This window comes from Prosopis cineraria, unplaced genomic scaffold, assembly GCF_029017545.1.
Source record: "Prosopis cineraria cultivar Desert tree isolate PC_DT_omini unplaced genomic scaffold, ASM2901754v1 PC1073, whole genome shotgun sequence".
In the NCBI taxonomy this organism is placed as follows: domain Eukaryota; kingdom Viridiplantae; phylum Streptophyta; class Magnoliopsida; order Fabales; family Fabaceae; genus Prosopis; species Prosopis cineraria.
Window position 1 is genome coordinate 13,742 of NW_026556398.1, and position 16,501 is coordinate 30,242.

The 16,501-nt window shown below is 27.5% G+C and overlaps 1 protein-coding gene across 1 annotated transcript; it reads right to left on the bottom strand.

Moving 5' to 3' along the window:
- Nucleotides 1–13,083: 13,083 nt before the first annotated feature.
- LOC129299201 (UPF0481 protein At3g47200-like) lies at nucleotides 13,084–16,164 on the bottom strand. Its single transcript, XM_054937661.1, has 3 exons — nucleotides 16,105–16,164; nucleotides 14,265–14,462; nucleotides 13,084–14,175 (listed from the first exon to the last, which is right to left on the bottom strand). Exons 1-3 carry the CDS (start codon nucleotides 16,162–16,164, stop codon nucleotides 13,084–13,086), a joined length of 1,350 nt encoding a protein of 449 aa, XP_054793636.1.
- Between the last annotated feature and the right edge of the window lie 337 nt (nucleotides 16,165–16,501).

A 16,501-nucleotide genomic window follows, 5' to 3' on the forward strand; every position in this document is an offset into this window, starting at 1 on the left:
AATTATTGTAGAGTATTTTTTTAAAATCATTTTTGAAAATATTTTTTGAAAAAATATTTCAATTATCATTTTTAAAAATATATCTAAATTGGTGAAGTGAACGTGAACAAATAATTTGTTTTATTAACATAATTATCATTAACAATAAAATATAATATTTTTCACCTTTTATGTAATAAAACATGAAAAATTTTATTTTTTTATTTTTTGAGACATAAAACAAAAAACAAATTTTCAAACCCATTTTTTCAAAATTAAAATAAGAAAAAATGACAATAAAATTCCATCAAAATATATAAATGATAATCAGATCTTTCAAAATATTATAATTCCTCCCAAGTCCCTAGGTACTTTTTTTGGCATTAATTATTTTAATTTAAATGACCAAATTGCCTTTGTTTAAAAGATTTGCGTGAAAAATTATGATTTCTTATTCAATATTTGTGATTCATAGGATAAAAGCTGTAACTAGTGATTTTTAGAAGTTGGATTTTAATGATAAAAGAAATTTCATGTCAGAAGTTATGATTTCTTGTTTAATATTTGTGATTCACAAAATAAAAGTTATGATTGTTAAAACAAAAGTTGTGACAAGTTATTTTTTGAATTTAAACTTTAATGATAAAACAAATTTCACGTGAAAATTGTAATTTCTTGTTCAATTTTTATAATTTATAAAATAAAAATTGTGATTAGAATTGGTTATTATAAATAAGGGGCAATTTAATCATTTAACCTAAAATTATTAATATTATAAAAGTATTCATGAACTTGAGAGAAATTATGATATTTTGAAAGACCTAATTGTCATTCTTATATTTTGATAGGATTTTAATGTCATTTTTTCTTAAAAATATTTTGAAAACAGGAAATCAAACAGTTCCCAAAAATCTCTCCCCTCTTATTTTCTTTATTAAATCAAACAATTGTAAAGAGCTAGAAATTATTCCCTCGGATCCTGAGACATTTTAATTTTTAACTACATCGCCAAAAGCAATTAATGAATTAAATCGTTAAAATTGTTTAAGAATAAAAATGATTTTTCTAACTTATCCCTGTTTAAAATTATGAATTTAAAAAAACTGTAAATAGAAATGACTTTAAAAAAAAACCAATTAATACTCCATTTTTTAATAAAAAATATACCTCTTATCTTCATTACAAGATATTTTTGATCCATTTTTATAATTTTTAAAATTCGTTTTTTTTATTTTCTGATTAACTAACATTTAAAGTCAATTTTTGTTAATAATAGAGGTTATATTATATTATTTTTAAAAGTTGATGGAATAATTTATATAATAAAAAAATTTTAAGATCTATACAGCTAGTCAACAAAATTATGAAACAATTTACTCATTAACCCTTAATAAAGCAAACAACCAAAAAATATTGGTTCAATTAGTTCATATTTAACTCTTAACTCTTAAAATAGAGGATGTGAAGCTCTTGTTGACAGATGATTTATTCCCAAGCGCTTTTTAATTTAGAAACATCAACTTCCACACCGAACTCGCCTAAATTTTAAAACAACAGTAAACCAACAAAAGTGAAATCATGAAATGCGAACCTGACGCCCCGCCACTTCCAACGAACAGTTGCCTTCTCTTTCGATCTTAGGATCCGCCATTTCCGAGTTCCCTCCCAAAATCGCCTTTGCTTTTGATCGCCGTGCTCTTCGCTACCCTGCGACTGCGCTTCCCCTCTGCCTCTCTCTCTCTCTCTCTCTATGAATAATATTCCAGATAATTCTTAAATTATAAAATGTTTTAATAAAAAATACATCATATATGTGCTCTTTTGTAATTCACTTTTAAATTTCTTATAAGGGTAAGCGCGAACATTTCTTGAATTGATCAACTGCCCATGTGGGACGTGGGTGTCCCTCGCCAAAAGAAAATACTCGCTCTCTGTGTTACATTTACTAAAATGTACTTACATTTTTTGAGGTTTTGAATATTTTAAAAATATGAGATATTTTTATTATTTTAAAGTATAATTAATGTGCTTTTATTAAAAGCGTCCATAATAAATAGTTACTTTTTTATTTATTTAAAGTAAAATAACTTATTAAATAAGGATAAATATGAAAAGATGATGTTATTTAAAAGACAACTAATAATTTTATTGAAAAAGTTTGATTCTATTAAAACTGTTTTATATTTTTTAATGAAGGGAGTATTAAATATAATTGTGAATCTTATTTTTTAAAAACATATTAACTTTTAAATATATCATTCGTTTAATCTGGGAGAAAAAAATATTTAAAGAATCAAATAATAAGAAGTAATCTTGAAATAAAGTTCATCAATAAAAAATTATTTTTAAAAATATCTTATATTATAAAATATCAAATTACTATAAAAAAATATCTTATATAATGGTAAGTATTGTTTATCACAAGAATCTAAACTACACTTTTTTAAGAGGAAAAAAAAAAAAACCTTGAATCTATATTTGAACGGATGTCTCTTCATAAATATCCTATCTAAAATTACAAACCAATAGGAGGGTACTTTTTAAGTCTCACAATTAATAAATTATTAATAATAATGATTAATAATGTATCATTAAAAATAAAAAATATTGATTTTTCCTAATAATTTAAAAACATAATCACCTGTCTTATATAATATATATATATATATATATAATATAATATTTATTCTTTATTAAGAAGATATATCAATCCTAAAGGGAGAAAGCTCGTTCGAGAGCCGACAACAATCTCCTGTTGATAAAAAAGCTCCGTGGGTAGGCCTCTTAATAATGTAAGTGTGTTATATGAGCATAAATTTAAAGAGAGAACATATTTCAAAATACTAACATATTAAATGAGAGAATTTGTTGAACATGTAAACCTCATTTCAATATACCTCATCAATGTGAAATGTATGACACAAAAACATAGCCATATTAGTACAGGTTTTTAATCATTGGATATATTTCTCACTCACAAATGTGAACACTTTTTAGGCCTGAATCTTTGTAATGTATGAGTGTCAAAATCTCAAGAAAATGTCCCCCCCCCCCTTCATTTCGACCTCCATCCCTAAAGTCAAGGAGTGGGAAAACAAAAGTCTTCAAAAGCTTATGATTATGATGACCTCGACATTCTTATTTTATATTTTGTGTTTATTTTTTATAAAATTATTTTACATAATTTCTTACACACCTGCCAACTGGCCCGGGTCGTCTTTTTGTAAGTGCATTATTGTCTTGGACTTTTCTACAAATTGTATTTTTTTTTTTTATTAATGGTGATAAGCGAGATGTCCATGATAATAATAGTAGTCTGAAAAGTTTAGGTGGAAGTGGGTCCTGGGACTCATCAGGAGGGGCCGTACATGCTTATAAAATAAAATAAAAAAAACGTATATAAATATTTATAAATTACGTATCAATAATATTTTCAAAAATAGTATAAATATATAGAATTCATACAGAAATTAATTTTCAGTTTTTAGCTATTTATCGAAGTTCAAAAATTACCTCTGGGGGCCATGATTAATAGTTGACTTTTAGGTTTCCTTTGATTATTAAAAAAAAATTAAATGAATGGATTAAGAAAATAAATGTAAAAATAAGATAATTAAAATGTGTTGAGAGATAAGTGAATCATATTCTTAAGGGAGAATAGTGATTTAGTTCATGAAGTTTTAGGAGTCATAATTTATGAGAATTTTAAAAGATACGATGATTCTCACATTTTTAGTATATAATATTGAGTTTTATCATACTTATTATGAAAAAAATAATTTAGTTCATTTTTATTTTAATTTTTTTAATTTATTTCATTAACCAAACGGGACCTTAAGGAATTACTCCCTGGCTTTTATTATAAGATGTTTCGTACATTTTTATATGGGTTAAGAAAAGTTGTTACATGGTTTTTATTTGTCCAAAAGCATTCAATTATTCTAATTATAACCCTATTCATCTTCGCTCTTTGAAGAAAAGACCACAAAACCTTGGTTGGTCCAGTCACCAGATCAATATTGAAACTCTATGATGAGTGAAAAAGGATAATATAATATTTAATATAATACTATAAATTTGATTAATCATCTAGAAGCATCTTTTTAATTGGGAAGGAGCGAGGAACTATATCCAAATAGATGTGTGAACATGAATTTGTCAAATCTTCAGGGTGTTGATGTTGCTAGTACAAAAAGCCTTTATTTTTTTACATTGATGAAGGGACATAGAAACTTGGGATGTAATATGTGAACAATTCTGCGTTGGTGTTTCAACTTGCAAAAAAATAAAGTCACTTATTACATTAATTTTTTTTAATAAAGCATACATTAGTCAAAAGCAATTTCAAAGCAGGATCATCATCTCCGAGCTTACATTTTCATCAACTATCGCCTCCTGTGGGGAAGTGGAGGTTGATTAAAGATACAAAAATTAACATTCAAATTATACATGAAATAGCTTTGCTAATCTATCACTATAAGAATTACAATTTCTATTAAAATGATGGGATGTTAGCCTCCACTCTCTATAGTATAGCAGCCTAGCTTCATCGATGATATCCTTGAAGAGGTGACCATCTTCACAACCTTCTTGAATAAATTAAATAGCTTCAATGCAATTATTGTAAATATCCACATCCTTAAACTTGTAAAACCAGCATAGTTGGAGGCCTTGAATAATAGCTAGAACCTCCGCAATCACAGGGAAAATTTATCCACGTCCCCAAACTTATTAAATTGATTTTGGTTGAGAATTGTTTATGTGAAAAATCCCCATCAATAGTGATTTTATTTATTTATTTTTAAAAATGATATATTGAAAGTACTTTTTCTGGATCACAATATAGGATATTAGTAATTAATTCATGGTTTTCAAAAAATGTAAGTTAAAATGTAAATTTCTTAAGAAAATTTTGCATTTTTCTAATAATACACTCAGTAAATATCCTATATAAGTGTCTTGTAATAACAATTAAAATTTCAATACATCATTTTTTTCAAAAATAGTAATAAATGAAGTAGGGGTATGGTTGAAAATCAATTATAAAAAATACTCAATGCCTTATATTTTGAACTAAGTAAAATTTTTAGAAGATATCATATATTATGATCTGAAGGAAGTAACTTTCTACAAGGTAAATTAATTATTTGGTCTATATAATTTTGATTTAATTATAATTCAACTATTAAACTTTAACTCATTATAACTTATTTCTATTAGTTTAGGTTGGGTTGTAACATAGTCTTTGAAGTTTGACTTGCTATAACTTAGTCTTTTTAATTTTAATCATTTAAAATACTAGGCCCAGTATTTTAGAAAATAAAATGATAAACATTAAAATCATAAATATAAAATAATTTTAATATTTATAATCTTTATAAAGATCAAATTTTTTAGTAATTTAAAATATTATTTCATAAATTTCAAAATAATTTTATTTTTAAAATATATGAACCAATATTTAAATAGTTAAAATTATAGAGACTAAGATACAGGGAGTTAAATTTTAGATATTAAGTTACAACCGATTCAAAACTATAAAAATTAAGTTACAATGAGTTAAAGTTTAGAAATTAAGTTATAACTAATTCAAAATTATAATGAATAAATGATTAATTTTTTCATGATTTTTTGGAAAGTTCATCAATAACAACTAACATCAAAACAAACTTTTTCACCAAAACCAATTCTAAATGTTTGTCTTTGAGCTCACCAAAACATAATTTATATATCTCATACAAAATATAAACACCTCTCGCTTGACCATGTTTTGTAATGCACACTATCGTCAATATAATGCTCATCACCTGCGTTTTCTAGTAATTAAATTGTTTAATTAACACCAAAAAGTACTTAGCCACACGTTCTGAATAATGTTGTTGAACCAGTCCTAGTGTATAGAGTCATGTATTGTATATCATCATCTTTCACTCATTTTTTGAAAGTACTATATTGCCTTGTATGCTTAGATAGTTCTCATCCTTTATTTATCTGATTTTAAACTCCTTTCTATAATTACAAATCAAGAGCATGGTATCACAGTTAATTAATATATTAATAATTAATAATATATCATAAAATTAAAAACATTTATCACCCGTTATATACCAACAAGAAGCTTTGTCCCACTATGTGGGTGAACTACAATTAAGGATTGCATTATACCATTGTGCTTATTATGTATCTTCACTCTTCTAGCCTTATTCTCCATTGGAACCACACATGGCTTGTATTCTATGTGTAACTCCCCATTAATTTTTCACCATCATTTTGAATAATTGCTTTCAAATATCTAAACTTTTTCACTTGTGATAAGATCTTATCTTTCAATTTTACTTTCAAATTACTACTAACTACATAACATCTTAATCAGAATTGCAGTATATATACTCCATCTTACTCTTACTCAAGTAAAAACCTTTTGATTCCAAGATCCTTTTCCATATATAATTCAAGTTTGGATTTATTCTTTTTATATTGACTACGTAATAAACATTTGCAAAAAGTTTGAATTGGGAATTTTCTTTTACCAGCTGTTATATATATATATATATATATATATATTCTTTGTTAACAAGACATATCAGGCTTGTATATATAACAAGCAAATCATTACATCAAACAAACATTACAAGGACATATCGTATCAGTATAGTTTTTAATCATTGGATATATTTCTCACTTACAAATGTGAACTCTTTTTAGGCGTGAATCTTTGTATCATTTGTAAATTGTATTAGAACAATATATCTACTTTATGGTTTTTCATCCAATTTTCATTGTGATCACTCTCACAAGTCTACAAGATCGATATAATAATAAATCTGGAGTATTTCAAGTTGAACTTGGAGGAAGATAGTGATTTTTGTTATTTATAAAAACAAATAAGAGTTTTGAGAATGATTTAATAACTAATTAAATAAGGCAAATAAAATGATAAAAGCGATGAACTAACTAATTAGAAAAGTGATAGGGATTAGGATTCACCTACTGAAATGTTTATTCTAATTCAGTTAATTATCTTCACTTATTTATAGTGATAACTCTTACTAAAGTATCCTAATTATCTTTTAGTATATTAGGGCTTATTTATCTAATCTAGGTTGAATAAGCTCTCGCTAATCCTATTGAAACTTAAATAAACTATGAAGCTACAATCTAGACACTATAGATCCTTAATTATTTAAATTTATTTATTTATGTCTATCTCTCTAAGTCTAGGTTAAATCTTCACATCTCAGTTGTGTTACAGAGAGACATACTGCTTTGCCGTCATGAATAATATTGTGGACAATGCATTGTTACCATGGTCTCACTGTTGGCTTCTTCCTCGGGGCAATAAGATTAGTATTATGCTGCCTCTTGATTTCATGAACATTTCATATAGTGTAATATCCTCCCCCTTTGAGAAGTTCCTTGAGATTATTTTTGGATCTAAGGATAATATAAGATTGTGTTTAAGATAGTTTAGGTTGAGGAAAAAATTGTAACATGTTAAGTTTTATGACTTAATTAATATTATGAAGAAATTATTCCATGAAAATTTGAATTTACTATGTAATTGTTTGAGTAAGAAGAATGTACTCAAAATGAAATAAATTCTGAGAATTTAATATAAAAAATATTTTTGAAGAAGGGAAACTTTATAAAGTTGAGAGAGATTAAACAAATAGGATCTTAAATATTTTATTTAAGAAATTATATTTATTTAAATATCATTTAAATTATATTGAAACGAAATATGATTAAGATTTATTCTTGATTTTTAAAAGAGTTTTAATTAATAGTAAATAGGTTATACTAGAGGATTAAAGTATTTAAAAAAATATGGGGAGAAAGTAAGATCTGAAAGATATGTGGATAGGTAGAGATATATATATATATATATATATAATGTGAAAAAAAAGAGGAAAAGAAATAAGATAAAAAAAGAAAATAAATAAATACATACATACATATATATATATATATAAAAATATTAGTATTTAAAAAAAATTAAGAAAAGGAAAGCAACAAAACAATAATATATATATATATATAAACATATATATTATACCTAGAGCCGTCAATTAGAGCCGAAAAAATTGAGAGCTGGGCTTCTATTTTACCTTTAAAAAAGTAAATCGGGGCCCTTTTAGGCTCGAAAATAAAAGGGCCAAAGGGCCAGGGCTGGCCCTTTTAGGCACTTTTATTATTTTTTTAAAAATTATAATATAAAAAAATAAAGATTAAATACATAACTCAAAGAAATGAATATATTAAATGCATTCATCCATCTCTCATTTATTTATTAAGATTTAGTTGATAATGTTAGCTAAGTTTAATTTTTTGGTATTCACTTTAATGTTGCTCTTTGATATTAGACCTAAATATTTTAGTTTTTTTTATTGTTGTGGTGTAAATTAATTTAAATTTATTTTCTTAAACTTAATTTTATGAATAATAACTTTTTTATGATTATAAATATATTTTTTATAATTTTTAATTGAAAAAATAATTTTAAAAAAATAGGGTCTAGGCCCTGAGGGCCGGCCCTTTAGCCCTAAGGGCTGGGGTCGGGCCTTATAAAATGAAACGTTAACATGCAATCGGGCTTATTAGGGCCAGCCCGTTTAGGCCCTGGCCCTTCAAGGGCCGGCCCTTTAGGGCCGGGTTAGCCCTAATTGACAGCTCTAACTATACCAACATTGGGCTCATGGCCTACCCTTGGTTGGGTGAGGGTATTATAAACACCCTCATCCATGTTGCTTCAGCGAGGATGCATGCTTCGGTGCCTGGCGACAAGGGCAGGTTCGCGAGAGAGAGAGCGTGAGTGACCGTTCCAGGCGAGGGAATTTTTAAAGTCATAGTAATTTCAAGAGTGGATTGAGATTTTATAACACTGTGTTAGGAGTTTCCTTAAGGATTCGTTAATTTTACTTTGACATTTGAATTAGTTGAAGGATTTGAGAGACCTCCGGTTCTTTGAATAAATTCGAGCTTAGATAACTTCTTTTTAAGTTACCTTGTATGCTAGTATGGATAAATAACTAAACCTTTTTGTATACTAATATCGAATTGAACCTAAATAGCATGTCTATAATAATGTTATGTGAAAACTCAGCCTAATGGTTAATAAAGTAAATTTTTGGAAACTTTTATCTGAAACTATGGTTAGTGGAAAGCCCTTGAAAATTTTATAATTACTTGTTTGAAATTTTTAGGACCGGATAGACTTGCATTAATCATAATTTGATTGGTTAGAGTTGGTTGAGTTGTTTGAATTGATATAATATATGAAATTTAATAGTGTCTATTGAATGATAAATGTTGTAAATTTTCAGACATACTTATTGTGAAAATTGTAAGTTGATCTAGAATAAATAAATGATAAAAATATAACTATTGTTAAAAATAATTTTTGAGATATTATTTGGCTTGCTTTATGAAATCAATATAATTGTTATCTGAATATTAAGTGTTATGATATATATTTCCATGAGATATGTGTGTGTGTGTGTGTGTGTGTGATGCTTTCTTGAATTATGATTATGTGTGTTTCTAGCATGCTTTTGTGTGTGTGTGTGTGTGTGTGTCTGTCTGTCTGTCTGTGTGTCTGTGTGTCTGTCTGTGTGTGTTGCTTTCTTGAATTATGATTACGTGTGTTTCTAGCATGCTTGTTATGCTTGTTTGAGATACAATGCATGTGTGTGTGGGGTGTTATTTCTTTCCAAGCATGCTAGCTTTTTTGAATTATAATTTAAACTTTTCTAACATGTTTATTTGTGCCTTCTTGAATTATAATTTAAACATTTCTAGCATGCTTGTTGTGCTTGTTTTCAAGACATAATGCTTTTGTGCGTGCATGCATGTGTTTCTTTCCAACCATGCTAGCTTTCTTGAATTATGATTTAAACTTTTCTAGCATACTTTTGTGCGCGCGCGCGCACCTTATAGGAATAGTTACTTTTATTTGAGTGTTTATTTAATACATTTGCTTTTGTTTTACTTTGGAATATATAAGTTTGGAAAAAAAAAACTTTTAGCCTTTTCTACTATAATAGCTTGTAATGCTGTTTTCAAACCTTTTTTCTATGATAGTAGGTACTCATGTTAATTATATTAAGATGAATATTTTTATAACTATGGTAGCTCTCTAAACTTCAATTTAAATTCTTTTCTACTATGATTACCTTTTAAAAATATATTTAAAAATTACTTTTAAACTTGTATACCATGGTAATTATTTTCATTGGTTTAAATCTTTTTATTACCCTGATATTTGGTTAATTTTTTTTTTGTTAGAAAAGGCTAATCCAACATATTAAATATGAAAATTTATTTTTTTAAAATATATTAATTAACATGGTAGATATTTTTAATTTTCATTATATATTAATTAGGAAGTCCAACAATCAAAAGAATCTCTAAGTTTCTATCTCCAACTGATTTGAGATAACTTGAAACAATTGGCTTTGATGATTATTGATATGAATGACTTTACCGATGAAATATAAGTAAGCATAAAAATTGTAGGGAAGTCTATTACTTATAGAATTGTGAGAAATGATATCAATGATCTCATTATTTTAGAGTAATTAGACTTATCAATAATTTAAGTTTTTATCATATAAATGTTTGTTTTTATTTCTAATTTAATATTGAATACTTTTTATATTATTGCTAACATATTTGTTATCATCAAAGGTACCTCTACAATATGTGTACCCAACTCAATGTGAATCATAATTATGGATTATTGTCTCCACTTTTAACTACATGTGGCAAAATGAATCTAAAAACATCTTATATTGAAAGGTCAATGCATGGGTTAAACAAGAGGTGTTGGTTTTCATCCATTATTGAAAAATATTAAATTTCTAATTAATCTCTTAACTTATAAAAAATTTGCTTAATGATATGATATTAATATAAACTAATATGGTGTAGAAATTATTGGATACTTCCTGTTATTTACCTATATATATTAGTTCTATTTGTTACAATGGAAAGTAAGTGGTGATATGAAGTCATTGTTTGAATTATAATTTTTTAAATAACTCTATTTTTGTGAAAATTATTAACATATATTTAATATTTTTTTAAGTGTACATATTTGACAAATAGATCTTTAATGATGTATTGGAGGTTAGAAGAGAACTGAAATCAAATGGGTGCATATGCAAGTAAGCATTTCAAATTTATTTTTTCTAATTAAAATAAAGATTATATTATTAGTTTTATGAATTTAATTATTCTTATTTTCTTAATAATGTGCTCAATAATCATGAAGTGTAGAATATGGCTATTATACGATTCTTTTTATATAAGAAATCATCACTAAAGGTATTATCCACTCATTTCAAAAAGTAATAATTTGTTTATAGTAATTTATATTTTGGAGCTCTCCCTATGCTTGAATTATTATTCATGCACATATTTTTAATAAATTTGTAGTATTTCAACAGTTTAGAGCCATATTTTGAGAAAAAGTTGAGACACACATGCAATATTTTGTCTAGTTCCTTCCTAGAATTAACAAGATTTGACTAGAGCTTAGATAGATATTTATATTGAAAATGTAGATGTTCAGTTGATATGTCCATACTGAATATATTTGTATTGATCTCTGGAGCTACTGTTTATATAAATGCATGTTTTATAAGTAAGGGATGTAAAACATGCAAAATGTGAGTTTTTTTAAATAAAAACATAGCAATTACCACAACAATTATGATAAATAACTGTTAGCAAAATAACTATTTATGATAACAGTTGTGGCTATAACTGTCGCCGTAAATGGTGACTATTACCAATTATGGCGACAATTCAAAGAGTATCAATTACAGTGACAATTTTGAGCTTGAATTATAGCCATAATTGATTTAATTTTTGTGACATTTTAGTTACAAACTGTTGGAAAAATTCTTTTATTACAATTATACTTATTTCTATCACACTTCGTCTTATGGTATGAAAATAACTTTTTAACTATAATGAAAATTACATTTTGCATTAGTAGTTATGTTATAGAAGTTGATTGAGTTAGGCATATATCCAACCATTGTTTTTCAGGCAGCTGCTCCAAAGATACACAATCTTAATCACTCAAGAAGGATTTTTTATGATCTTTAAATTAATTCCTTTCACTATGAATGCCATACGGTCTACTAAATGTCATTATAATCTACTTTATACCATTGCTGGCCCCTTTAATAAAATTGGAGACTTGATAGGTGGTAGTTCCATGATTATGCCACACCATAATAGATTTGTTTAATGTTCATTCTCTACTTATTTGTCTCGTGATTACCTTTCACTCAACCTTTTTGAATGGCAGTTATAAAGCATGGTTAACAATGGACTTGCGATTCAATATTTCAACTACCTACTAGCCGCTTGGGTATCTTGGCACTTCTTTGCTTACTGTGGTACCTACTACGTTGGTGCTTTTAATGCATTTATGCTCAATCATTGTTATTCTCTACTATTCATGCTTTTTTGACCTTGAGGATAAGGTTAGTTTTGGGGGGAAAGGAAATGAAATGTCATGAAAGAGGGCTTTTTTGGAATAAAAGAGGTATGGGCTGGGAGTGCAGTAAATGGTCGAGCTCAAAAGGATGTGAAAGGATCTCACTGTCTTAGCGTCTCTCTTCTTCCCTCTGGCCATAATCTATTGATTATGGAGTTTTTCTTCTCTTACCTTCTATGACTTATTTCCTTCTTGTCTGGTATCTCTGTGCCTGCTCTATCCTTTTTATGTTTTCTTATTTCTATTACACCAAAACAAACCGAATCAAATCGATTGACTAGAAATATTGACACACAACAATGATTTTTAAATTTGGAAGTAGGAAATGTAGAAGTACATGTTTAATATTTTTGAAAGTATAAATTTTCCAAATAATTGAATTGTCATATTATAATATTAGGTTATAAATAATTAAACCGGAATGATGAAATTTCCATAACTTGGCTGCTAAATCATGGAAATGTGAGAAGCACATGCTTAATATATAATGTAGATTATCATAATATGAACAAAAGCAATTCAAATCAAACCAAACGCAGAGAAACCAAATTCAAACTAGCCACATGATAAAACCAAACAACTAATATTCGCACTTAGCACATGACGATATAATTAAGCACAAAAAAATTATAGCAGTAATATAATACTAATAGTATGATCCTAAAAGCCATCAACAAAGCACGGACAGTGTTTGTAGTAGTGAAGACGAAGACCGCGAATCCTACAATAGTCGAACTTGTTCTCCAAAGATCACGAAAATATGTAAACTTGAGGTGCTTCCATGCACTATCGCAATATTCTCTGACTGCTCTAATGATTTCGTTGTAAGTGCTTGAGTTTATGACCCATCCTTTGTTTAGCTTCTTGATCAAAGTGACCACTTCCTCATTTGTGTCCAGTGTATGGACCAAAACATATTTGTCAACAAGCAAAGCCACATCTTCTGGAGTGTCAATGAGATCTCTAAGCAAACGAACATAGGCGCTAAAGTGATGCTGAGTCGGATTGTAGTGATGTTGTTCGAAAGCAATGATGTTTCGGAAAATAACTTCTGCTAAGTCGTCTATGATTATTTTCGGGAAATCCAAACATGGTTGACAAGACCGAGCCTTGAATCTGATGTCCATCAAGCTTCTGTCATTGACTTGTTTAAAGTTTATCCCTGCCTTCTTCAATTTCGTTGCGCTCTTTAGACTATGGATTTGTTGACCACTCTTGTTGTTTGAACTAGATTCATGTGGAAAATAAAGAAAATAAGCTGGAAGGTAAAGGTATCTGATGAGATCCGTGAAGTGTTTGATGGAATTATGGCGTACTGCGCGTTCTTGTTCCCTTTGGTTCCCTAAACATATTGGCAGATTGCTGAAGTAGTCAAGGCAGAGGTTTCGAAACGTTGGATGCTCTTGATCGTTTGGTTTGGGTGTACCATCATGACAGATAAATCTTTGATATAGCTCCTCTAAGACGAAAAGCGGAAGTTGATTTTCAGCAAGTAACAAGTCTCGCTGGATGTTATGAGAAAAAGAAGGTGTATTTAATGGATAATCATCTCCTTTGGGACTTGCTGCTGGTGATGAGTTCCTCAGAAAGTGCTCCAATATAAAGACAGCATCCTCCAATATGATTTCACAAATTTCTAGTTTGTGCGCCAAAGACTGGAATGTGGATACTGATTGAAAATCATTTCAGAATTACTCTCAATGAAATCTTTAAAGTTATGTTGCAATGCTTCCATGTTCCGCACACGACTGAAGAAGTATTTGTTGTATTTAACTTTTTGCTTCTTTATTTCCCTACAAGAAGCATGGTCATAGTGAATAGGACCAATGGATACTAACAAAGGAGTATAAGCTTCTTGATTGAGCATCCGAAGAATCTCAGGAATCTTGCCGCAACACTCTCTTGACAATGAATCTGGTGGGATGTGAATCGAGATCTCTCGCTGCATTAATGGTGTAGATGAATTCATGTCCTAATAATGTAAACAATAATTAATCAATCAATTCAATAGCAACCTTCAATTCTCAAAATATACTGACTTTGCATATTGCAATCCATTTAATGCAATTACTTCTAACCAACTGTTACTTATTATAAGATATTTCTGAACACCTCACCAAAATTAAGGAAAGGTTATTAAGTTATTAATTTTATTTAGAAATTAAATAAATTTCAAATTTTACCAATGAAAACTTTTAAATTTGCATTACATTTTTTTTTACAGTTAATGAGTTGAAAGTTTGGATTAACAGTAACTTTTACAAAATGTTTTCCATTATCATTAGGAGGGAGTAAATACTCTTCTGATCCATACTACAGCTATATAAATGACAATTGAATCTCTCTAAATGCAATAATTCCTCCCAAATCCCTAGTATCTTTCTAGCATTAATGATTTTAAATTAAATAATTAAATTACCCTTGTTTAAAAAATTTTACATAGGAAGTTGTGATTTTTTTTGTTTAATATTTACAACTCAAAATAAAAGTTGTGATGTGACTGGTGATTTTTATAACTTGAATTTTAATGATAAAAAAAATTTCACTTGAGAAGTTGTGATTTTTTGTTTAATATTTGTGAATAAAATTTGTAATTGCTAAACAAAAATTGTAACTAGTTACTTTCAAAACTTGAATCTTAATGATTGAAGAAATTTCATATGAGAATCATGATTTTTTGTTCAATTTTTGATATTTATAAAATAAAAATTGTAATTAATTAAACAAAAGTTATAATTAGGACTGGTTATTTTAAAAAAAAAGACAATTTAATTATTTAACCTAAAATCATTACTATCAAAAAGGTATTCAAAAACTTAAAACAAATTATAGCATTTTAACAAACCTAATTGTCATTTATATATTTCAGTGAGATGTTATTATCATTTTTGCTTAAAAATATTTTGAAAACAGGAAATCAAACAGTTCCTAAAATTCTCTTCCCTCATATTTTCTTTATTAAATCAAACAGCTAGAACTTATTCCCTAGGATCCTAAGACATTTTAATTTTTAACACATCACCAAAAGCAATTAAATCGTTGAAATTATTTAAGAATAAAATGATTTTTCTAATTTATCCCTATTTAAAATTATGAATTTAAAAAAGATTTAAAATAACTGTAAATAGAAATTAAAAAAAAGCCAATTAATACTCCGTTTTTTTATGACAAATATATCTCTTGTTCTTCATTACAAGACACTTTTGGTTTATTTTTTAAATTTTTGAAGTTCTCTTTTTTATCATTTTTTATCAACTAACTAATAAAAATAATTTTTATTAATGACAAGTGTTAGATTACATTACTTTTAAAAGTTAGGAAAATAATTTATACAATAAAAAATTTCAGGGTTTATAGAATTATTGGACAAATTTATAAAATAATTTACTCATTTATCCTTAATAAAAAAATAACCAATAAATATTGATTTAATTAGTAAAGATTTAACTTATAATTCTTAAAATAAAGGAATCAGATTCTGCTATCATTATAACAACATTATTCATAGATAATTTGTAGATTTCTATAAACACTTTTTGAATTTAGAAACATGCTCACCTTTTAAGTTTTAAAACGTAAGCAAACAAACAAACGTGAAATGATGAAATACGAACCTGATGCGACGCCGTTTCAATTGAACAGTCGCCTTCGCTTTCGATCTGAGCATCCGCCATTTTCGAGTTCCCACCCAAAAATCGCCTTTGCTTTCGATCGCCGCGCTGTTCGCTTCCCCGCGACGGTGCTGCCCCATTACTTATCTCTCTCTATATATAATATTCCAGATCATTCTTAATTTATAAATATTTTAATAAAAACTACATTATCATGTGCTCTTTTATAATTTATTTTTTAATTTCTTACATGGGTAAGCGCGGACATTTCTTGAATTGATCAACTGGCCATGTGGGACGTGGGTGTCACTCGCCAAAAGAAAATGCTCGCTCTCCATGTTACATTTTATAAAATGTAATCCCTTAAAACAAAAATGTAAAACATTTTTTAAGAATTTAA

Bases quoted from the DNA above. Each gene is read 5' to 3' on its own strand.
- LOC129299201 (XM_054937661.1), bottom strand. From the start codon at position 16,164: ATGGCGGATGCTCAGATCGAAAGCGAAGGCGACTGTTCAATTGAAACG. The intron at 14,463-16,104 runs GTTCGTATTTCA...TTACATTATTAG, and splicing joins TTGAAACGGCGTCGCATCAG to GACATGAATTCATCTACACC. The intron at 14,176-14,264 runs GTTAAATACAAC...GAGTAATTCTGA, and splicing joins GGGAAATAAAGAAGCAAAAA to AATGATTTTCAATCAGTATC.